Genomic DNA, 25394 nt, shown 5'->3' on the forward strand with positions numbered 1-25394 from the left:
CCCTAACTACAGCAGTGTTTCCATAAGCTCACAGATGAATTGCTCTTCCTCTCAGGGGAAAGATCCAGCCAGACATGTGAAGGTGGTGAAGGACGACTGGAATGCGGTTTGTACTTCCTCATGTGTTATATTACCGTAGCTCTATATTCCTCATGTATTATCACAATCACAATCATAATCAGCTTTTTTGGCCAGGTTTGTACTTCCTCATGTGTTATCACAATCACAATCACAATCAGCTTTATTGACCAGGTTTGTACTTCCTCATGTTTTATCACAATCACAATCAGAATCTGCTTTACTGGCCAGGTTTGCGTGAACAAACAAAGGAATTGACTCTGCAAAATGCAATGCTATCCGCTTTAAATGAACAAAGTAACTAAACAGCTGAGTAGTTACCATGTAGCAAGCCTTGCCTAACCTCATTTGCCAGATTCAATTATTCAAACAAGGAATGTGCCTGTCATCTTTTGCTTCTATGTCAGAATGTAACGCATCTCCTTCCAACCCACAGCAGGTTCAGACGTAATCCAAATCAATGAAGCCAATTATGGCCGGACTGATACGACCACCTGCTCCTCTGGCCGACCTGCACGTCAGCTCAGCAATACCTCCTGTTCTGCTCCCTCTACACTCCCCGTAATAAGGGAAAGGTCAGGAAATAACATATATTAGTTATCACAAGTTCTACTGTGTGAAGGGCTGTCTGTGTATGTAGCCTTGCTAAGTAGTACAAGCAGGATGCAATGTCTGGTTCATGTCTAAAAATCTTTCAGTCTGTGTTGCTCAGTCTATAATGTCTAAAAACATCTTTCAGTCTGTGTTGTTCAGTCTATTAGTGGCTTCTGGAGTGTTTTGCCAAAAGAGCATGAAGTCCTTCTGTCTTTCTTCTCTCTCTCTTGTTAAGATGTGAAGGCAGAGGGTCATGTGCAGTGCAAGCCTCCAATCTGATCTTCTCTAATCCATGCCCTGGTATCCACAAGTACCTGAACGTCTCCTACAGCTGTGTTCCTCCAGGTAAGAACAGGAGCAGTCCCATCACCCCAGTCTCACCTCAAACATGCTAGTTCAAGTCCTTGAAGTCTAAGTCTGCATACACAAGGTTCTCTAAAAGGCTGATTTAGAATGTGCCCTTGTAGATCTTTTTTTTTTAATTCTCACTAAAAATGATTAAGAAGAGGTTTGGCATTTCTCAACCCATTTCCCGTTAACATGATAATTCGGTTTCTGCAGGGAAGGCTTTTAGACCAGATCATTAGTCTCAGTAGAGCCAGGTGGGCAGGTGCTAGTGCTATCGTTAATGTAATTAGTTTCAGTGGAGCCAGGTGGGCAGGTGCTATCGTTAATGTAATCAGTGGAGCCAGGTGGGCAGGTGCAGGTGCTATCGTTAATGTAATTAGTGGAGCCAGGTGGGCAGGTGCTGGTGCTATCGTTAATGTAATTAGTGGAGCCAGGTGGGCAGGTGCTGGTGCTATCGTTAATGTAATCAGTGGAGCCAGGTGGGCAGGTGCTGGTGCTATCGTTAATGTAATCAGTGGAGCCAGATGGGCAGGTGCTATCGTTAATGTAATCAGTGGAGCCAGGTGGGCAGGTGCTGGTGCTATCGTTAATGTAATCAGTGGAGCCAGGTGGGCAGGTGCTGGTGCTATCGTTAATGTAATCAGTGGAGCCAGGTGGGCAGGTGCTATCGTTAATGTAATCAGTGGAGCCAGGTGGGCAGGTGCTGGTGCTATCGTTAATGTAATCAGTGGAGCCAGGTGGGCAGGTGCTATCGTTAATGTAATCAGTGGAGCCAGGTGGACAGGTGCTGGTGCTATCGTTAATGTAATCAGTGGAGCCAGGTGGGCAGGTGCTATCGTTAATGTAATCAGTGGAGCCAGGTGGGCAGGTGCTGGTGCTATCGTTGATGTAATTAGTGTCTACAGACCTGGCCAGGAGCACCTAGTGAAGCAACACGTTACGATGTAAAAGGATTTATGCATGTGTCAAAATTCCTATCATTGGACAAACAAAAGCGTTCTGTGTCGGAGTGAACATGTGAGAAGCAGAATGTAACAGAGGATGCCGTTACAACTCCACTGAAAACAGCTGGCTTAACAGCCTTCCATTCAGCTGACACTCCACTGGAAACTGTTTTAACAGCCTTCCATTCACATGCTCCATTACAACTCAGCGGACACTCCACTGGAAACAGCTGGCTTAACAGCCTTCCGGTCATATGGTCTGTTACAACTCAGCTGACACTCCACTGGAAACAGCTGGCTTAACAGCCTTCCATTCACATGCTCCAACTCAGCTGACACTCCATTGGAAACAGCTGGCTTAAAGGGACACTTCACCGATTAGCATTAAGCTTTGTATCTTTAGAAAACCAGTCATGTTGCACTTCCTGCTTTCAATGATGTAAAAATCATCATTTTACATCATTAAAAGCAGGAAGTCCTATTCATGGGTTTCATTGAAATCCGTATTTCTCCCATCTCAAGGCAAACTGAGGGAATGATGCAAGACCATTCAAAAACATGACTGGTTTTCTAAAGATACAAAGCTTAATGCTAATCGCTGAAGTGTCCCTTTAACAGCCTTCCATTCATATGGTGTGTTGCAGAAGAGAGAGGGTCCTAAATCATGTGGTGTGTTGCAGAAGAGAGAGGGTCCTAAATCATGTGGTGTGTTGCAGAAGAGAGAGGGTCCTAAATCATGCGGTGTGTTGCAGAAGAGAGAGTATCCTAAATCAGGGGCAGTCCATTTCAGTGCATCTCTTCTCACTCTAAATATTTGCTTTCTAGAGTCCAGCCAGACATGTGAAGGTCATCACAGCAGGCTGGAATGTGGTGTGTATTGCTTAATATCGTTACATAGATGATGTTTTGCCAGACATATTTCCCTGTTGATTTTACTCAGTGTTAAACTACCATTTGTGTGCCACTGACTCAGGTTCAAAGGTCATTCAGATACAAGCTGCCAACTACGGACGGACAGACGGAACTACATGTGCAGATGGACTAAGTCCAAGTCAGGTCAACAACACCAACTGCCGCTCAGAAAACACGCTCTCTGAAATGAGGGACATGTAAGCTAAACACATTCATTCCAACACAGTTGTACAGTATGCAATATAAGTAGGTTTTAAAGAGGAACTATGCAGGATTGGCGATTTCATCTCTGGTTTCAGTTTCGTTTTTCGTTTTCGCTCGTTTTGTGCTTGCATATTTCTCTGCGGAGCTTCCCCGACAGCTTTAGCGCGTATATTTATACATATATAGGCTATAGATAAATATATAAATTGCAAGGGTGGTTCTTCTTGTTCTTTACGCGTCTCAGACTTCCAGATGTAAACAGGAGACGATACGTCTCCTGCAGAAACTGCAAGGTTGCAATAGTGGATAGGGACACTGGGGGCGGGAGGAAATATTATTGTTTTCGATGAAACTGGTCAGTCAAGCAAAACAACGATTTCTGAGCGATTTTATGACTATGAAAAAGTTGCATAGGGTCTCTTAAACTGAGGGGAGCCTCTGACGTTCTCCTTTGCTCCTTGTGCAGTTGTGACGGGAGGACATCGTGTGTGCTGAGGGCTTCTGGCAGTGTCTTCTCTGATCCGTGCCCTGAGACCAGCAAGTACCTCAACATCTCCTACAGCTGCGTCCCACCCAGTAAGTACCTCAACATCTGCCAGTCTATCTGTGGGAACTTTATTCTGTCAGTCTATCTGTGGGAACTTTATTCTGCCAGTCTATCTGTACACAAGGAACTTTATTCTGTCAGTCTATCTGTGGGAACTTTATTCTGCCAGTCTATCTGTACACAAGGAACTTTATTCTGTCAGTCTATCTGTGGGAACTTTATTCTGCCAGTCCTTCTGTGGGAACTTTATTCTGCCAGTCTATCTGTACACAAGGAACTTTATTCTGTCAGTCTATCTGTGGGAACTTTATTCTGTCAGTCTATCTGTACATGAGGAACTTCATTCTGCCAGTCTATCTGTACACGAGGAACTTTATTCTGTCAGTCTATCTGTAAGAACTTTATTCTGTCAGTCTATCTGTAGGAACTTTTTTCTGCCAGTCTATTCTGTCCCTGTACATGAAGCTTCCCATTGTTACTCAAAGGACTATTTATTTATTCATTCATTTTATTTGTACAGTTGTAAGCATGTTGCCATTTGATGCATTGTACCAACGTTAGCTTTAGCATGTACATATGCAGTCCTGCATTAAGAGCACTCATTAGCTTTAGCATGTACATATGCAGTCCTGCATTAAGAGCACTCATTAGCTTTAGCATGTACATATGCAGTCCTGCATTAAGAGCACTCATTAGCTTTAGCATGTACATATGCAGTCCTGCATTAAGAGCACTCATTAGCTTTAGCATGTACATATGCAGTCCTGCATTAAGAGCACTCATTAGCTTTAGCATGTACATATGCAGTCCTGCATTAAGAGCACTCATTAGCTTTAGCATGTACATATGCAGTCCTGCATTAAAGGGATATTCCGCCATTTTTGGAAATACGCTCATTTTCCACCTCCCCTCGAGCAAAACAATCGATATTTACCTTGTTCTCGTTCATCCAGCCATTCTGTGAGTCTGGCGATACAACTTTTAGCTTCAGCCTAGCATAGATCATTGAATCGGATTAGACCATTAGCTTCTCGCCTGCTAGCTTCATGTTTAAAAGTTACTAAGATTTCTAGTAATTTTCCCATTTAAAACGTGTCTCCTCTCAAGTTAGAAAGTGCAATAAGACCAACTGAAAATGAAACCTGGCGTTTTTCTAGGCTGATTTGACATGGAACTACACTCTCATCTGGCGTAATAATCGAGGCAACTTGCAAACGTACCATAGGCGCAGTGATATCGTACGCAGCATCTGAAAATAGTCCCCATAGACAACAAGCAATAGTAGTGCCAGTAGTGTGCAAGTTGCCTTGATTATTACGCCAGATGAGAGTGTAGTTCCATGTCAAATCAGCCTAGAAAAACGCCAGGTTTCATTTTCAGTTGGTCTTATTGCACTTTCTAACTTGAGAGGAGACACGTTTTAAATGAGAAAATTACCAGAAATCTTAGTCACTTTTAAACATGAAGCTAGCAGGCGAGAAGCTAATGGTCTAATCCAATTCAATGATCTATGCTAGGCTGAAGCTAAAAGTTGTATCGCCAGACTCACAGAATGGCTGGATGAACGGGAACAAGGTAAATATCGATTGTTTTGCTCGAGGGGAGGTGGAAAATGAGCGTATTTCCAAAAATGGCGGAATATCCCTTTAAGAGTACTCTACAACATTAGCTTTAGCATGTACATATGCAGTCCTGCATTAAGAGTACTCTACAACATTAGCTTTAGCATGTACATATGCAGTCCTGCATTAAGAGCACTCATTAGCTTTAGCATGTACATATGCAGTCCTGCATTAGGAGCACTCATTAGCTTTAGCATGTACATATGCAGTCCTGCATTAAGAGCACTGGGCGTGACAACGTTAGCTTTAGCATGTACATATGCAGTCCTGCATTAAGAGCACTCTACAACGTTAGCTTTAGCATGTACATATGCAGTCCTGCATTAAGAGCACTCATTAGCTTTAGCATGTACATATGCAGTCCTGCATTAAGAGCACTCATTAGCTTTAGCATGTACATATGCAGTCCTGCATTAAGAGCACTCATTAGCTTTAGCATGTACATATGCAGTCCTGCATTAAGAGCACTCATTAGCTTTAGCATGTACATATGCAGTCCTGCATTAAGAGCACTCATTAGCTTTAGCATGTACATATGCAGTCCTGCATTAAGAGCACTCATTAGCTTTAGCATGTACATATGCAGTCCTGCATTAAGAGCACTCATTAGCTTTAGCATGTACATATGCAGTCCTGCATTAAGAGCACTCTGGGCGTGACAACGTTAGCTTTAGCATGTACATAATGCAGTCTTGGATTAAGAGCACAACTGTGGCAACTGTGAAATATTAAGAGTCTTAAGTCAGGTGCCGGTAATTGATTGATTTAGATTACTCGTTGTACATGCGTTTTGTTTTTCACGTTAAAAGTCTGATTTAGAGGATTCTCAACCAGTTTCCTGTTGCCATGGCAACTGCTGAAGAGTCAGACGGTCCTGCATCAGGAAGAGGAAAGTTTAAAGAAGCAAAGTTCAGTGCATCTCTGCTCACTCTAAATGTTTGCTTTCTAGAGTCCAGCCAGACATGTGAAGGCCAACCAAGCAGGCTGGAATGTGGTGTGTATTGCTTAATATCATTACATAGATCACCATTTTGTAGCATATTTCCCGGGTGATTTTACTCAGTGTTAAACTACCATTTGTGTGCCACTGATTCAGGTTCAAAGGTCATTCAGATACAAGCGGCCAACTACGGGCGGACAGACGGAACTACATGTGCAGATGGACTAAGTCCTAGTCAGGTCAACAACACCAACTGCCGCTCAGAAGACACGCTCTTTGAAATGAGGGAACTGTAAGCTAAACACATTCATTCCAACACAGTTGTACAGTATGCAATGTAAGTAGATTTTAAAGAGGAACTATGCAGGATTGGCGATTTCATCTCTGGTTTCGGTTTCGTTCGGTTCGAGACTGTAAGTAGGCCTACATATGAGTGTATATGAGTATTGGAAACCTTGCTTCTTGGTAGCCGTCTTGACTACGGCTTTAATTTTGTGTTGGCCATCTTGGCTACGGCTTTAATCTTTGTGTTGGCCATCTTGGCTACTACGGCTTTAATCTTTGTGTTGGCCATCTTGGCTACTACGGCTTTAATCTTTGTGTTGGCCATCTTGGCTACTACGGCTTTAATCTTTGTGTTTCCCGGCTCACTGCACTAGTGCTCATGCTCACTGTTTCATACCATGGTTATTGCCATGACAACAACCAGCGGGGACAAACAGGAAGTCAAATTTCCAACAATCCAAAATCTATACAGGTGCAGTCAGTGATTGTGCAGGAAGTCATGTTTGTGTGTTTATGATTATTTCTACATTTATTAGCAGCTTTTATCCAAAACAATGAACATTGCATTTGAACCAAGGACCAAACGAAGCACGCCAGAGAGGTAGAGTATCCCTAATTACAATATTCCCAGATAGACTCCACGCCAGAGAGGTAGCTCATCCCTAACTATAATATTCCCAGATAGACTCAATGCCAGAGAGGTAGTGTATCCCTAACTACAATATTCCCAGATAGACTCCACGCCAGAGAGGTAGTGTATCCCTAACTACAATATTCCCAGATAGACTCCACGCCAGAGAGGTAGCGTATCCCTAACTACAATATTCCCAGATAGACTGTAGTGTATCCCTAACTACAATATTCCCAGATAGACTCCACGCCAGAGAGGTAGCGTATCCCTAACTACAATATTCCCAGATAGACTCCACACCAGAGAGGTAGTGGTCATGAGGAACTGATTGCTGAATGTGATGAAAACTGTATTGGGCTTGAAATCACGTACGACCGCTGACTGCACTTTTCAGTTACAGGACAGGATTTCCTGTTAACAACTCGGACATGTTTGGCTTTAGGAAGCTCTCTCATAGAGCTGCATTCACTGTCCTGGTGGTGTTCCACCTCCTCCCTTACACACAGTCACTTCCTAATGAGGACACAGACACTTCCTTATGAGGACACACACTTCCTAATGAGGACACTGACTTCCTAATGAGCACTCAGTCACTTCCTAATGAGCACTCAGACACTTCCTAATGAGGACACAGACTTCCTAATGGGGCCTCAGACACACAGACTTCCTGATGAGGACACAGACTTTCTAATGAGGACACACAGACACTTCCTTATGAGACTTCCTAATGAGGACACACAGTCTTCCTAATGAGGAATAAAGTCCTCTGATCTCACTGATGATCTGTCTCCTGTTGATATAAAGTCTCTGATCTCCTCACTGATGATCTGTCTGCTCCTCTGTAAAGTACCTGACTACATGATAGTACACTACTGTAGTACACAGAGATGCATCTGTCCTCTGGGTACATCTGACATGCAGGCAGTAAATGTATCTGAATTAAAATGAAAAGATTGACTAAAAAGTAACAGTTTTCTTTCAACAGTGCAAGTAAGACTAAAGTGAAATGTGCTGTCCAGATTGCATAGCTAACATATGTAATCTCTCTTGTCTTCTCCGTACCTGAGAAGATGATTGCGTAGCTAATCTCTCTGGGAAGATACCATGTGTGATCTCTGTAGTGTGTGTGTGTGTGTGTGTGTGTGTGTGTGTGTGTGTGTGTGTGTGTGTGTGTGTGTGTGTGTGTGTGTGTGTGTGTGTGAAGATGCCAGGGGAAGAGCTCATGTGTAATCTCTGTAGTGTGTGTGTGTGTGTGTGTGTGTGTGTGTGTGTGTGTGTGTGTGTGTGTGTGAAGATGCCAGGGGAAGAGCTCATGTGTGGTGAACGCTGCAAATGCAGAGCTCTCCAACCCGTGCCCTGCTACCCACAAGTACCTCAACATCTCCTACAGCTGTACCTCCTGTGAGTACGCACGCACGCACGCACGCACGCACGCACGCACGCACGCACGCACGCACGCGCACACACACACACACACACACACACACACACACACACACACACACACACCTTCAAACACAGGTACCCCATGGCCTCATGGAACTTTAATCCAGCCCTGCACACACACACTCCCACACCTATTATCTTGCTTCATCTATCATAATCATCTTGTCTTCTATCATATATCACACTATCATTATCTTACTGTACATACTGTATCTTGGACATCATCATCTTGTCTTCTATCACATACTGTATATCACACTATCTTTATCTTGCACACTGTATCTTGAACAACATGCTAGGTTACTCACAATATGTAGAGACTTTTATTTGTGAAGAGAAAACATTCATTGTTCTCATCAACCATGTTAGTTTGACATAATTGAATTACATGTTTTGCCATTTAACTATCTGGTTTCCTTTCCCCTTGTTAATTCTAAATTCCTTATTATGGGATTGATCTATAATATATGTGTCTCTCTCTCTGTGTCTGTGTGTGTGTGTGTGTGTGAGTGTGTGTGTGTTTGAGTGAGTGAGTGAGTGAGTGAGTGAGTGAGTGAGTGAGTGAGTTTGTGTGTGTGTGTGTGTGTGTGTGTGTGTGTCTGTGTGCGTGTGTGAGTGAGTGAGTGAGTGAGTGAGTGAGTGAGTGAGTGAGTGAGTGAGTGAGTGAATGAGTTTGTGTGTGTGTGTGTGTGTGTGTGTGTGTGTGTGTGTGTGTGTGTGTGTGTGTGTGTGTGTGAGTGTGAGTGTGAGTGAGTGAGTGAGTGAGTGAGTGAGTGAGTGAGTGAGTGAGTGTGTGTGTGTGTGTGTGTGTGCATGCGTGCGTGCGTGCGTGCGTGTGTGTGTGTGTGTGCGTGCCTGGGGAAAATAATCACTATGTTTCTTACAGTTTCTAAACAGACATGTGAAGGAAGGACGGCACGTTCAATGACGATCACCTGTGGTGTGTACTGCATATCCTCAAGTCATTAATGTAATCAGACCGTAGGATCACCTGTGGTGTGTACTGTATATCCTCAAGTCATTAATGTAATCAGACCGTAGGATCACCTGTGGTGTGTACTGTATATCCTCAAGTCATTAATGTAATCAGACCGTAGCTACTTCCTGTTTCATTCTTCTTCATTGCTGTGGCTGTTTATGATCCAATCAGTAACGTGTAACACAATAATAAAATAATCAGCCATTCCTCATCAATGCTGTGGCTGTTTATGATCCAATCAGTAACGTGTAACACAATAATTAAATAATCAGCCATTCCTCATCAATGCTGTGGCTGTTTATGAATAATAGCAGGACCAGTATCTGCTCCTTTGTGCGTATTGGTGTGCCAATCTGAAGGAGTTGGACTACCCTGTGCAACCTCTGTAGGCTCCAGATACTGGCTTATGCTACCAGTAGTAACACTGACCCTATCCAAATTCAAAACTAGTGAAAAATCAGTCAAGAAGGATGAAGATGGAAAAATAACCAGTTGCCACCACCTGTAAAACCATTGCTGTTTTGGGGGTCATCTCACAGTTGGCCCTCTAGTACACCTGTAGACAATGTTGTTGACATCAAAGCAGGTCAACCTGATTCACAACCACCTCTGTTACACCTCTGTTACATAACTGGTCAGATCAATATCCCACAAGTGTGACTGACTTGATGCTATACTGCTATGAACCAGTGTTCCCTTTAATTTTTGAGCAGTGTATATGTGACCACTGGTCTGTACCAACAGATTCTATATGAGAGTAGCTCCTGTGCATACTGTATATCAACAGTATTTTTAACTAGTTCCTGTGCGTATATCGACAGGTCGTTTACATACAGTGGGGAGCACATGTATTTATATGCTAAAGTTGACTAAAAAGAGGAATATAAAATCATATTTTGACATTTGATTAATGAACCTTACATTTGTCAGTAGCCATAGGTGTGTAGCTTTGAACAAAATCTGGTTTGGTTCTCACCGGGGCTTTTACCTCCTGAAATATCCAAATCTTTGCTGATCAAAATTCAACAGGAGCGCCAAGCGGCTCTGTAGTACACGCAGCCTTACAACACTGTTTACAGTCACAGTAAAATGTCATTTTTGGTACATAGCTAATGTAGATACACGTATGGTGTGGGTGCTTGCCTTTCTTTACTAATCCTCCATCTTAGTTTGGATAGAAATGAATGTATATAGTGACATACACATGTAAGAGGGCGATAACAGGTGTAATAATAGGTGATAGGTCCCCATAGTGTTTAATGTAAGAGGGCGATAACAGGTGTAACTAGAAATGCAATTCCAAGGAATTACCAGTGCATGAAAATGCAAAAATATATAGATAGATAATGTAGATATGGTTACTAAGGTGTAGCTAGGGTAAACATGGTGGTTGCATAGTTTAAAGAGAGTTAATGTGTGAAGGTAGACAGTTTAAAGGTTAAACATTCCAGTTGTAACTTAACTAATGATTTCTAAAAGGTATGTTAAAATGTTAACAATGATAACCAGGTTGATTGGTTTACTAAGCTAATGATTTCTAACAGTTATGGTAAAAATGTTAACAATGCTAACTATGTTAACAATGCTAACCAGGTTGATCAGCTAACTTAACTAATGATTTCTAACAAAAATGTTAAAAATGTTAACTATGCTAACAATGCTAACTATGCTAGCAATGTTAACCAGGTTGGTTAGCTAACCTAGCTAATGATTTCTATCAGTTATGCTAAAAATGCTAACTATGCTAACAATGCTAACTATGCTAACCAGGTTGATTAGCTAACTTAGCTAATCATTTCTAGCAGTTATGTTAAAAATGCTAACTACGTTAACAATGTCAACTATGCTAACAATGCCAACCAGGTTGATTAGCTAACTTAGCTAATCATTTCTAGCAGTTATGCTAAAAATGTTAACTATGCTAACAATGCTAACTATGTTAGCAATGCTAACTAGGTTGATTAGCTAACTTAGCTAATCATTTCTAGCAGCTATGCTAAAAATGCTAACGATGCTAACTATGCTAACCATGCTAACTAGCTAACTTGCTACTGAGGACTTTTATTTTGAAACATTTGTTGATAGGGTATCCATGGCTGCCACTATCAGGAATAAAGAAGTTACTGTAGTAAAATCATGTTGGTTGCTATGGAAACGGTCATAAACGCTTAATTTTGATGGTTGCTATGTTGGTTGCCAGGTACATGGAGGTCTCATGTAGTTGACTGGAGGCATAGTTGATGATAACTGACAGTTGGAATGGTTGAACAGTTAAATAGTTGAGTAGTTTCAATGGTTAAATGATTTAATAGTGTATTATTGCAGTGAGGACTTTTATTTTGAAACGGTTGTGGAAAGACGAAACAGGTTAACAGGATATGTAGTCTTCACAGAGAGTTGTATGCTTAAAGCCTGAGAGAGAGAGGGCTGCTGCAGGTGGGGCTGGCCACCTGGCATAAGATTCTAATTGCTTAACGACCCGACTGTGATGTCATAGAGGCCAATGTTAAGTCTATGGGGACATTTTTAATAGTTTTTAATTTATAGTTTAAAAAGTATAAAAGTTACAAAGTTGAAAAATACTTAGCAGCATGCCCCTATTGAAGACCTACGTTACAACGTTTGAATGAAGTTTCTAGGTTAAACGGTTCAAGCTGAATAGAAAAAATGAATTTGGTAAGCGGAATAATAATAACTAGAAATGCAATTCCAAGGAATTACCAGTGCATGAAAATGCAAAAATATATAGATAGATAATGTAGATATGGTTACTAAGGTGTAGCTAGGGTAAACATGGTGGTTGCATAGTTTAAAGACAGTTGATGTGTGAAGGTAGACAGTTTAAAGCTTAAACATTCCAGTTGTAACTTAACTAATGATTTCTAAAAGGTATGTTAAAATGTTATCTAACTATGTTAACAATGATAACCAGGTTGATTGGTTTACTTAACTAATGATTTCTAACAGTTATGGTAAAAATGCTAACAATGCTAACAATGTTAACTATGCTAACAATGTTAACCAGGTTGATTAGCTAACCTAGCTAATGATTTCTATCAGTTACGCTAAAAATGCTAACAATGCTAACTATGTTAACCATGCTAACCAGGTTGATTAGCTAACTTAGCTAATCATTTCTAACAGTTATGTAAACAATGCTAACTATGATAACAATGCTAACTATGTTAACAATGCTAACTATGTTGATTAGCTAACTTAGCTAATCATTTCTAGCAGCTATGCTAAAAATGCTAACTATGCTAACAGTGTTAACTATGCTAACCATGCTAACTAGGTTGATTAGCTAACTTAGCTAAACATTTCTAGCAGCTATGTTAAAAATGCTAACTATGCTAACAATGCTAACTATGCTAACCATGCTAACTAGCTACTGAGGACTTCTATTTTGAAACATTTGTTGATAGGGTATCCATGGCTGCCACTATCAGGAATAAAGAAGTTACTTGGTTGCTATGGAAACGGTCATAAACGCTTCATTTTAATGGTTGCTATGTTGGTTGCTAGGTACATGGAGGTCTCATGTAGTTGACTGGAGGCATAGTTGATGATAACTGACAGTTGGAATGGTTGAACAGTTAAATAGTTGAGTAGTTTCAATGGTTAAATGATTTAATAGTGTATTATTGCAGTGAGGACTTTTATTTTGAAACAGTTGTGGAAAGAGGAAACAGTTAACAGGATATGTAGTCTTCACAGAGAGATTGTATGCTTAAAGCCTGAGAGAGAGAGAGAGCTGCTGCAGGTGGGGCTGGCCACCTGGCATAAGATTCTAATTGCTTAACGACCCGACTGTGATGTCATAGAGGCCAATGTTAAGTCTATGGGGAAATTTGTAATAGTTTTTAATTTATAGTTTAAAAAGTATAAAAGTTACAAAGTTGAAAAATACTTAGCAGCATGCCCCTATTGAAGACCTACGTTGCAACGTTTGAATGAAGTTTCTAGGTTAAACGGTTCAAGCTGAATAGAAAAAATGAATTTGGTAAGCGGAATAATAAGAAGAAGAAGAAGCCTAGGAAGAACAGTACAGTGCATTTTCATGCACTGTAATAAGAAGCCTAGGAAGAACAGTACAGTGCATTTTCATGCACTGTAATAATAGGTGATAGGTTCCCATAGTGTTTAATGTAAGAGGGCGATAACAGGTGTAATAATAGGTGATAGGTGCCCATAGTGTTTAATGTAAGAGGGCGATAACAGGTGTAATAATAGGTGATAGGTGCCCATAGTGTTGTTGGAATAATTATGCTTTTTTCCTCTCACCTGTACTAGGTTCAAACCGTTTTATCAAGATCCACTGGGCCAATTATGGACGCACAGACGCAACGATCTGCCCTCACAGACACATCTCAAACACCACCTGTTACTCACCAAAATCACTGTCTGTTGTCAGAGAGAGGTGTGTCCCTGCATTTACATGGGGGCCTATGTCCCAGCAGCCATAGAGTCACGACTCAAGGGCCTAACCCATCTGCCTAGGGTCAGTTACTGGACAGAGTCACGACTCAAGGGCCTAACCCATCTGCCTAGGGTCAGTTACTGGACTCCAGGGTCTGACCCATCTGCCTAGGGTCAGTTACTGGACAGTAAGGTCTGCATACCATGAATAGGTTAGTTAGATGTACTGTAGAGAAAAGAACATGGTGTTTAATGCCACCTGAGGTATATGTTACAAGGAGGTGCTATGATTACATAACTAGTATGATAAGGCACGAATCCCATTTGGTGTCAGAAAGTTGAAATAGTCCAGTGTAGGGAATTGATTGTCCATACGGATTAGGAGTTTAAATAGTCCAGTGTAGGGAATTGATTGTCCATACGGATTAGGAGTTTAAATAGTCCAGTGTAGGGAATTGATTGTCCATACGGATTAGGAGTTTAAATAGTCCAGTGTAGGGAATTGATTGTCCATACGGATTAGGAGTTTAAATAGTCCAGTGGAGGGAACGAATTGTCTATACGGATTAGGAGTTGTCATAGGGCAAGTAGTGGGTTACTAGGGTGTGTGGGCCAGGAATCTGGGCAAGGGGACAGCAGCAGGCATTGGTAGGGCAGTCATAGTCATAGATAATGTGTAACTGTGGGTGGTGCTGTGTATAACCATCAATAATTTAAACTATGGGGTAATGTGGAACTGTGCTGTAGTGTTGTGCGTAATTAACACTATGGGGGTAATGTGTAACTATTTAGTAGTGTTGTGCGTAATCAACACTATGGGGGTAATATGTAACTATGGGTAGTGTTGTGTGTAATTAACACTATGGGGTAATGTGTAAATTGTTGTGTGTAATTAACACTATGGGGTAATGTGTAACTATGGGTAGTGTTGTGCGTAATTAACACTATGGGGTAATGTGTAACTATGGGTAGTGTTGTGCGTAATTAACACTATGGGGTAATGTGTAACTGTGGGTAGTGCTGTGCGTAATTTAAGCTATGGGGGTAATGTGTAACTATGGGTAGTGTTGTGCGTAATTAACACTATACAGATGGTACGGGTTGAGAATGCTCCTTTCTTTCCCGCACATCGGGACTCCCGAAGCATCGGGACTTTAATTAAAACTGCAACCGCAAGGGGGCAACATAAGACCGCCTTAATAAAAGGAAGGTTCGGCTCATACCGGAAAACACGGAAAAACCCGAAGACACCGCGCTGGTGACAAGCGGAGAAAAGAGACATCACACTCGGCATGTCAGATTGCAGTTTCAGAGTTTTCGAATGTTTTACAGCGTACCTCACAGCTGGGTCTCTCACTCGACGTAGCCTATAACTCAGTCAGTCCAGCAGAGATGCCAGAGCAACGTTTTGGTCAATGGAGAGGGAGAGAAATGCTCCGCATATCCGTCTCATTTAATCCGTCTCATTTAATCATTAAAATGAAGGTGATGACTGGCGAAATTATAATCAAACGACGTTTCAATAAACCATTGTTGAAATTAATGAAAATGGTTTTAGAAGCCTTCAATTCAACCTGAAAGACTCGATATAGGCAACCTTAGATTAATTCATTAATTCATTACGGTTACAAGACCGCATTTCCGTGAATAGGCTATTATTGTCAAGGCGAAGACGAAAGAGATGGACAAGATGGACATTTAGGCTACATTTATGTTAGGAATACTTAGAAATGTGTAGGCCTATAGGCTATTTTAAAACGGAGGCATGTTCATTTTAACCGGCAACGCTGGGTAGCTTACCCAGCACTTTATCACAGATTTTGTCCCCACCACTTTTGACAACTGAAAATAAAACGTATTTAACAGAAATATCTTTAATAGGCCTACATGCCTATCATGTCACTTTACTTATAACCGTAGGCTACATGATTGGAGAAGATCGCGCATTTTGTAACATTATAACAATGGATGGTCAGATATGCGATAGGGCAGTGAGGGTGATTCATTGTAACCATCGACTAGTAGGCCTAGCTCCGCAAAAGAAGTTTCTAGCAACTTAGAATATATGGATCTCGTTATGCATGTTCATGTTGATTCAGAGATAGACATAGACTACCGTGGGCTACTGTGCGTCAATATAACAGCATTTTATCATGTGGTGAATTAATGACTAACGTCAGTTTAACATGTCAGAACTTTTGATCGGCGTTTCAAGTGCATGCCGCGAATAGGCTAAATGAACTCGACTGACTGAATCCTTTATATTTCTTGGCTAAGTGCGAAGAAATTGACACTCGAACTGTGGCGTAAATGGTTGAGGCATCTTAATCATACGTCAGCGACCGGGGTTCAAAACTTACTCTACGAACCTCCGGAACCCATTAAGACAAGAGGCATTATTTTATTAAAAAGTTTTGCGATTTTTTTATGATTGCGATGTCTGCTGAAAAGAAAAGTTAATATGTGAATTCGTGGTTCAGCGCACACACACACACACACACACACACACACACACACACACATTTTTACATTTACATAATAGGGCTCGGGCACACGCCTTGCATTCTAGGAATATCGCCGCCATTTGGTAGCGCACTGAACGTAATATCCATTCATTCAGATGCACAAGACAAGAAGCAGACATAGTAGCGATTTATTCTTTTCCTCTTGCGATCGTGGGTTGCACTGTTACACCCCACTACACAGCAACATACTACCAAGAAGGCAAAAACTAAGTAACAGGAACACACTAAAAGGCGGGAGTAAATCCATAGTAATCCATAGTAAACTAAGGAGTGAAGCTGCCAATGTGGCTGTGCCCGCGAAGTTTTGATGTCATGATCCCGAGCCCTAGTGTCAGGAAGTGTCTGTCGAGAGAGAGGGGGGGGGGGAGGCAATCGTCCAATGCCGCATACAGGTAGGCTATAATGTCTAGTGAACTGGTTAGACAAGTGTGGGGGAGGGGGAATGATCGCACAAGACAATTGCTCTTCATGAAATGGGTAGTCTCACAGACGTTTGTCGATGTTTAAACGTAGCCTACTACATCACTTGCGAAATCGGACGTGGCACATAGAATTATTAGGCTACTGGATTTAATATAGCATAGACTTTGTTCATCCTATATTAGCCTATATTAAAATGTAATGTGCTGCGGGGAAGCATTGGGGAAGTCAGTTTAAGTTGTCCTGTAACAATTTGCCTCTTATTATAAGAGTATGCAGCCACTACGCACATAATAGTCTAGGTTACGGGCGGATGCGAGCAACCCCATGCAAAAGAAGGCCTTAAGTTAACGGACTGAAGGCCTGTTTACATGTCAAACATGCATTAAATCTAAGAAACGAAAAACACAAATATCATGTAGGCCTATTGTGTCGTAAACAGTTAATGACTTCGTGGCCACTATGCGCAACTGCATCGCGCAGTGAGCTGAAGGATAGGAGGACCGACACTTATTAACACAAAGCTTTGTAAAGCACTAACAACCACCCCTCAAAGTTCATTGTCCATAAGTCCAAACAATAAGTATAAAAATCCGACAATCCAAAACGATAACGAGATCTCCCAGAAACGAAAAACAAGTTTGTTGAGTAGCCTAGTCCTTCCAACAATCTCAGCTTTTGCGTTTGTTAGATAAAAGGCATTCTGTCCTGCTGTATTCCAATGAGAAAAAATCATCCACAAGGTAGGCTAAGGGTCACGGTAATGCAGCATGCAGGAATCTATATAGGCCTACGCACAAAACGAATGAATGGATTATATCGGCCAAAACGAATGAATGGGTTGGGAGAGTCGTCTGGCTGTGTCAGCAGACTGCAGTCGGTCTCGAGGGGTTAAATAGCGCACGTACTTGAATTTTAATCTGAAGAAGACCAAATCAAATCAAAAAAGAAGGATTTCAAGTGTGCGAACCTTTTTCCATTTTTTTATGATTTAGCCTACTCTTGTTCTGCACCTTGACCGGGGATGTGCACAAACTTTTTTACTACACTTGAATTTTAAACCAACTCTTCTCTAGCCTATATCCTATAAAAGAAGGATTTCAAGTGTGCGAACCTTTTTCCATTTTTTTTATGATTTAGCCTACTCTTGTTCTGCACCTTGACCGGGGATGTGCACAAACTTTTTTACTACACTTGAATTTTAAACCAACTCTTCTCTAGCCTATATCCTATAGCCATACTTTAATAATCAGATGTTATGCTCATTTTTGTAGGCTACACCTCACCGGCAAGCACGCACGCAAATGCTGCTTTTGCACATCTACAATATTGGCCAGGCTATATAGAATAGGCTTTTAGGACTGTATTTTGCCTTCGTGCAACTTTAGTTGTGCTCAATCTAAATTATTGTCAGTAAGGATAGGTCATATTACCAAATGGCGAACCTCGAAAATTATTTAGGATATAGAGCCGTGTCCATTACGCATGCAGTTATTTTTTAGGCTATTGTTTTATTTGAGTGTTTTTGTCTACCATGGCAAACATAGATGAAACGTTCGCTCTAAACGTAAGTATTTCCAATCGGCTTTCACAAAACCGATGAGGTCCAGATCTCAGTGGCCTCATAGCTGCCTACAGCCATGCATAGTAAGCCTAATGATAGCCTAATAGTTATGACATTAATAGCCTATTAATGACCTCATGTCGGAATGGCACGTTGTTTGAAAAAAAAAAAGTTAAATAGGCCTAGGCCTACCGCCGAGTGGGGATATGTCGGAATGAACAGCGGATACCAGCTGGGTTGTAAAACATTACTGTATTTGTTGATCTTATCGATGCAGTCCTTGCGGCCACTTCTCCCCATCGTAGGAAACTTTCTGTTTAGTGTTGACAACACAAAGGCCTTCACGTTGTGTGGCAGTGCTTGCTTGCCCTTCGATCCATCCCAGTTGGTGGTTTTGCACCTGTCCCTGAGTTATAGTCTATATGAGTAAGCGCTTATATGCTCTAACCGCATAATAAAAGAAGCACCTGCAGCAGTGCTTATGGCAAGGCTATTAACACCTGTCACTGAGCTATGGACAAGCAGTTATGCTCGAAAATTATCATAATAACAGACACACCTAATTGTATGTCTCTATGTTTAAACACATCAAATTAGGAAGCATTTCCGCCGCAACGTTTGCTTTCTTTTTCTGTCGGTCCGCGGTTGCTTGGTCAATTGCGCAGCAAATTATCAGATCACCGGACCTAATTTCACCCCATGTCTCGCGGACCAGCAGCAGTCTCCACGTTTCGCGGCCCATAGTTTGAGAAACGCTGCATTAAAGTGTCATTAGGTTGTAGGCTATATGTTTAGTGATTTCTTTGTGTGTTTTTCATTGTAGTGTGTGTGCATTGAGTAGTTCCTTAAAATACGGAACAAAGAGCGTCCCGTAGCCTATCTGTACAATAGCCTACGGAAGAAGACTAACTATTACTTATATATTTCTTATAACGAAACGCGAAGAAAAAATACGAGGACTGACCATCTCGTTTCTCCGCGTTTCCCCCAATACCATGGCGACAAAGAGAAATAAATATGATTTGACATTTAAGCTGATTGCTGACAAATTTGCCACACAATTCGGGAGAAGCAGCGGACAGGAGCGCCACCACAAGCAAGCACTTCTAGCCCAAATTAACATGGCAACGTTGCCTATGACTAAAGTGTCTAAGTAGGCTAGTCCTACTAATATTACATTTGATTGGTAGCATGTTTGTAGCGCGCCAGTTTACCCATCCCCTACATCAAAACAGCTTAGAATCAATCAAAGAATCAGCTGTGTCGGCGTTAGGCTGTAGGCGATTTTCTATAACCATTTTCATTCATTTCAACAATGGTTCATTGAAACGTTGTTTGAATAATTTCGCCAGTCATCACCTTCATTGTAATGATTAAATGAGATTAAGGAGTCGACTATTGACGGATATGCGGTCTTCATCATTTTGAAATGCGAGATAAAACTTTCTGCCACCTGGTGGTTGTTTGGGTACATTGCCTTAGGCTCGAAAAAAATCGGCTTGACGGCCTGCGGGATCTCTTCGGGAGTCCCGCGGGAGAAGGTGCATTCTCAACCCGTACCCACTGTAGGGCTAATGTGTCGCCCCACATGTCTTTTCTCTGTAGATGTGAAGGGAGGGTACAGTGCACCATTATAGTGTCCAACGCGTTCTTCTCCAACCCCTGCCCTGGAACTCACAAATACCTGGACGTCACCTACAGCTGTGTTCCTCCTAGTAAGTAGCTGCAGGCAGCAGGCTCCCTCCTACATCCCCTCCCCTCCCCTCGCCATCTTCAAAACATGTGTGAAAACCCCATCTGACCTGGCCTGGATCTTGTACATCTTGGCAAGTGAAGACAGGACTTTATGTCCATAACTGCCCCCATCATCCATAACTGCCCTTATCCATAACTGCCCTCATCATCAGTAACTGCCCTCATCCATAACTGCCCACATATATAACTGCCCCCAACATCCATAACTGCCCTCATCCATAACTGCCCTCATCCATAATTGCTCTCATCCATAACTGCCCTCATCCATAATTGCTCTCATCCATAACTGCCCTCATCATCCATAATTGCCCTCATCCATAACTGCCCTCATCCATAATTGCCCCTATCATCCATAATTGCCCCTATCATCCATAACTGCCCCCAACATCCATAACTGCCCTCATCCATAATTGCCCCTATCATCCATAACTGCCCTCATCATCCATAACTGCCCTCATCATCCATAACTGCCCTCATCCATAACTGCCCTCATCATCCATAACTGCCCTCATCCATAACTGCCCCTATCATCCATAACTGCCCCTTGTCTCCACAGTATCCAGCCAGACGTGTGAGGGTAACAGCACCACCCTGGACTGCGGTGAGCAGCATTACCCCCAGAACCCCATACACACACACACACACACACACACACACACACACACACACACACACACACACACACACACACACACACAGACACACACACACACACACACACACACACACACTACATTACCCCCCAGAACCTATTTTATACGATACACAGCATCATATCATACACATATCATATCATACACAGCATCATAACATACATACACACACACACACACACACACACACACACACACCACATTACCCCCCAGAACCTCTTGTACACGATACACAGCATCATATCACACACACACACACACACACACACACACACACACACACACTACATTACCCCCAGAACCTCTTTTACACGATACACAGCATCATATCATACACACACACACACACACACACACACACACACATTTGCATTGAACTCAATGAGCATCAAACAGGCTAATAGGCCTACTGGAAAAAGCACCATGCCAATCTCTAGCTATGGTGAAAGGTATGTAATGATGTGGGGCTATTTTAATTCCAACGGTCAAGGGAACTTTGTCAGGATGCATAATATCCTGAATCCATGAAATAGCTTAAAAAATAAAAATCTGCCTGCCCCTATGTGTTAAATTCCCATAGGGTTACATTGGGGGTCAAATACTTCCTTCCCCCTAGCATTAAGGAAGAACATTTATTTATTTATGAAACATTCTTCAATCACAAAGAAAATTGGGGTACTTAGCGGTTTTATTTTTACTCAATTTTTGAATTAAGACATTAAGATCAATTGTCAAATGATGATTTTATATTCTTCTTTTTAGGCAACTTTAGCATGGTATCAAATACATTTTCTCCTCACTGTATATTACTTCACACAACATCACACACACATTACTCCACACAGGATCATACACACATTTCTTCCGATGATATCAAACACATTCACACACATTACTTCAGACAATATCACACTCACACTCTCACACGCACACTACACACATTCTTGCATACAGTGACCCACAACCATTCCAAAAAGCACATTATTTCAGTCGACTATTTCAAAACACTTTCACAGCACTTTAGATGGTTTCCCACACACATTACGCTTGGTCATTTCTGTCCTCTGATGTGCTGCCTGTCCTTCTCTCTTAGGCCCAGATGTGATATTCATCCACACAGCTAACTACGGACGCACAGACACACACATCTGCTCTGCTGGACAGTCTGCTGAAGCGGTCAGCAATACCAACTGCAGGACCTCCAGAACCCGAACTGAACTCCAACAAGAGTAAGCCACAAGTACCAGCTACTGTAGTGCAGCGTTTGGTCTGAGTAGCAGCTACTGTACTGTACTGTAGTGTAGTGTAGTGTAGTGTAGCGTTTGGTCTGACGGTACGGCCAGATCTGTCCGGCACTTCACTTTGTCGTGTCGCAACCCGCTATTTCCCTATGGGTGACGTCAAGCGACTTTAACGGACCCGCAAAGCATTCCGGGAAGGCAGCGCTGCATTTGAAAACCTGTCGCGCGACAGAAGCTGGCCGATCCCCAGCTCTATGCAAATGAGTCCGTTGAACGCGAGCCGTCTGTCCAATGAAAGCACGAGGTAGTAGGTTCGTCGTTGTAGTACAACAGTGCCCGTGAAACTTGGTTCCGTATACAAGTCAAATTCATGTTTAAACGAACTCTTCCACGACCAGCTAGTTGTCCATAAAATAAACGAAACTTGGATTTGGAGAAATACATTGACTGTTGGTGTTTCTGGTGAGGATTTGAGATTGCATTGAGTAGTTTAAATAAAACAATATTTCAAAATGGCTTGCATAGTTTGTGTAGGCTATTAATATTTTCGTATGCTGTTAAATACACGCCTAAAATGGTGTATATTTGTGAGAAACACTTTAGACAAGTTAAAACGAACTGCTTATGAACTGCTAACTGACAATTCAAACGAAACGCCCACTCACGACAAACGAGGGGAAGACGTGCGACACCTTCCGACACATATGTAGTGCATATGTGTCCACACCGTGAGTAGCAGCTACTGTAGTGTAGTGTAGTGTAGTGTAGTGTAGTGTAGTGTGTAGCGTTTGGTCTGAGTAGCAGCTACTGTACTGTACTGCAGTGTAGTGTAGTGTAGTGTAGTGTACTGTAGTGTAGTGTAGTGTAGTGCAGCGTTTGGTCTGAGTAGCAGCTACTGTAGTGTAGTGTAGTGTAGTGTAGTGTACTGTAGTGTAGTGTAGTGTAGTGCAGCGTTTGGTCTGAGTAGCAGCTACTGTAGTGTAGTGTAGTGTAGTGTAGTGCAGTGCAGTGCAGTGTAGTGTAGTGTAGTGCAGCGTTTGGTCTGAGTAGCATAGTAGGATGCTTTGCATGTGAGGTGGTTAACCAGCCAGCTAGTGCAGCTTATGGTGTTGGTCTTGTGTTGGTCTTGTGTTAGTCTTGTGTTGGTCTTGTGTTGGTCTCGTGTTGGTCTCGTGTTGGTCTCGTGTTGATCTTGTGTTGATCTTGTGTTGGTCTTGTGTTGGTCTTGTGGGTGAGCTGGAGTCTGGGCTTCCAAATGCAACTCTGGAAGACTTCCACTATTTCACCGCTGCGCTGCGCAAGGCATTTACACTGAACAACATTATACACGCAACACTTTTCACACATTTATCATGAGCTGAACTCACATATGTAAGACTTTGTCTACATACACAAAAGGTCTATTTCTTTCAAATATTGTCCACAGATCTGTCTAAATCTGTGTTAGTGATCGCTTCTTCAGACTGGGTTTCAGTGTGTCAGTTAAATGACACCTAATGTAATGTAATGTAATGTAATGTAACATAATGTAATGTAACGTAGCGTAATGTAATGTAATGTAACGTAACGTTTTTTTCTCTAAGTAGCTGGAGATCATCTGCATATAAGGTGTACCCCCCAGATAGGTCCGGAGTAACCCGTTCAGAACTTTTGAACTTTGGTCTTTATTATTTCCCAATATAATGTTAAAATGTTGTTAATGTATGTTGATATAATGTTGTTAATGTATGTTGATATAATGTTGTTAATGTATCTTGATACCTGTATAATGTTGTTAATATGCGTTTACATACAGTGTTTGTCTCCTCTGTTGTTGCCAATGAAGGTGCGATGGACAACATAGCTGTGAGGTGACAGCATCAAGTTCCACCTTCTTCGACAACTGTGAGGACACCTATAAGTACCTGGATCTCTCCTACACCTGCAAGGCTCCCAGCTCTTCCTAAAGCTGGATCTCTCCTACAGCTGCAAGGCTCCCAACTCTTCCTAAAGCTGGATATCTCCTACACCTGCAAGGCTCCCAGCTCTTCCTAAAGCTGGATATCTCCTTCAGCTGCAAGGCTCCCAACTCTTCCTAAAGCTGGATATCTCCTTCACCTGCAAGGCTCCCAACTCTCCCTAAAGCTGGATCTCTCCTTCACCTGCAAGGATCCCAGCTCTTCCTAAAGCTCTTCCAGGCCAATTCTGCTGATTGCTCAACACCGCTGTACCAATCATGATGGGAATTCAGTTTATTTTCTCCTCTGAATCAGATACCCGTTGCTTAGATATGCATTTCATTCAGTTTGATTGTTTTGTCATTCATTTTAGTAGGATTGAATCAGATACCCTTTGAATATATGTTATTTGACTCTGTCTGATTTTTTATTCATTTTAGTAGGATCATTACGATTCTGTGATAGCCACACTATTCAATTTTAATTCAACTTATTTCTATAGAATCTTACTGGTGGAGGAGGTACTTTCTGATTTGTATTCCAAATTTAATCATCTTTCTAATTGAGCCCTTGACACTAAAATCCTGTAATCAATCACAAAACAAAACATGTAATAAAGCATTCACAAGTTATATGGTGTGTTTTAGATTTTAGTAAAGTATTTTCAATATAATTAATTTACTTAGCAGACATGTTTGTCCAAAGTGACTTACACATGTCAATTCCAAAGCCCATTGGCAATTAAATTACAGCGTCCAGTGCCTTGCTCAAGGACACAACAGTGGAAGCGAGGAATTGAACCCACAACTTGTCAGGCTGTTAGGACTGTTTTAGGCTTAGTTCACACTGGCAGTCGAAATCTGATTTTTTGCTTATCTGGATTGTATCTAGCTTGAATTTTGGGTAGTCTGGGTAGTCCAATGCTGATTCGCACCACATACGGAGGTGGTTTCAATATCACTTACTATCGGATATGACTCTATCTGAACAGTTGAACCACTTGAATAGGATTTCAACGTGCCCCTTTCGTCATTTGCACTGCGAAAAACAATTGCAACGTAACTCTGAGTGACGGAAGTGATTGATTGATTGATTCAGCGCGTGCGCCAGGGCTACCAGCAAAATAAAACCCAACGTCAGACTCAAGTCATCATTTTATGGTGAAACATGGAAAACTGTAACGTTAAGGGTGACGAGGTATTTGCGCCGTGGCTACGCATAATGAGTTGGAAAATATCAAAAATAAATCCACTTTCATCCATGACGACTTGGTTGTGTACAACTCTACCTAATGAATCGGAATTGGAATCGGAAATGAACGGATCTGAGCATTGCACGCCAAGATCGGAT

General features: G+C 41.8%; 1 protein-coding gene across 2 annotated transcripts in view; it reads left to right on the forward strand.

Moving 5' to 3' along the window:
* Window positions 1-24676, forward strand: part of LOC134079219 (rhamnose-binding lectin-like) — a 33110-nt gene extending 8434 nt beyond the window's left edge. Inside the window, exons 6-20 of one of the 2 annotated variants that reach the window (XM_062535429.1) lie at window positions 56-106; window positions 518-653; window positions 908-1017; window positions 2790-2834; window positions 2938-3073; window positions 3547-3656; window positions 6199-6243; window positions 6346-6481; window positions 8400-8506; window positions 9438-9491; window positions 13824-13950; window positions 20064-20173; window positions 20770-20814; window positions 21960-22095; window positions 23933-24676. In XM_062535429.1, coding sequence (XP_062391413.1) covers window positions 56-106; window positions 518-653; window positions 908-1017; window positions 2790-2834; window positions 2938-3073; window positions 3547-3656; window positions 6199-6243; window positions 6346-6481; window positions 8400-8506; window positions 9438-9491; window positions 13824-13950; window positions 20064-20173; window positions 20770-20814; window positions 21960-22095; window positions 23933-24053 — 1469 coding nt within the window. In that variant the 3' untranslated portion in view covers window positions 24054-24676. Of the gene's footprint in view, window positions 1-55; window positions 107-514; window positions 654-907; window positions 1018-2789; window positions 2835-2937; window positions 3074-3546; window positions 3657-6198; window positions 6244-6345; window positions 6482-8399; window positions 8507-9437; window positions 9492-13823; window positions 13951-20063; window positions 20174-20769; window positions 20815-21959; window positions 22096-23932 lie in introns of both variants that reach the window. The other variant, XM_062535428.1, reaches the window with a different exon arrangement.
* The last annotated feature ends 718 nt before the right edge of the window (window positions 24677-25394 follow it).

This window comes from Sardina pilchardus, chromosome 4, assembly GCF_963854185.1.
Source record: "Sardina pilchardus chromosome 4, fSarPil1.1, whole genome shotgun sequence".
In the NCBI taxonomy this organism is placed as follows: domain Eukaryota; kingdom Metazoa; phylum Chordata; class Actinopteri; order Clupeiformes; family Clupeidae; genus Sardina; species Sardina pilchardus.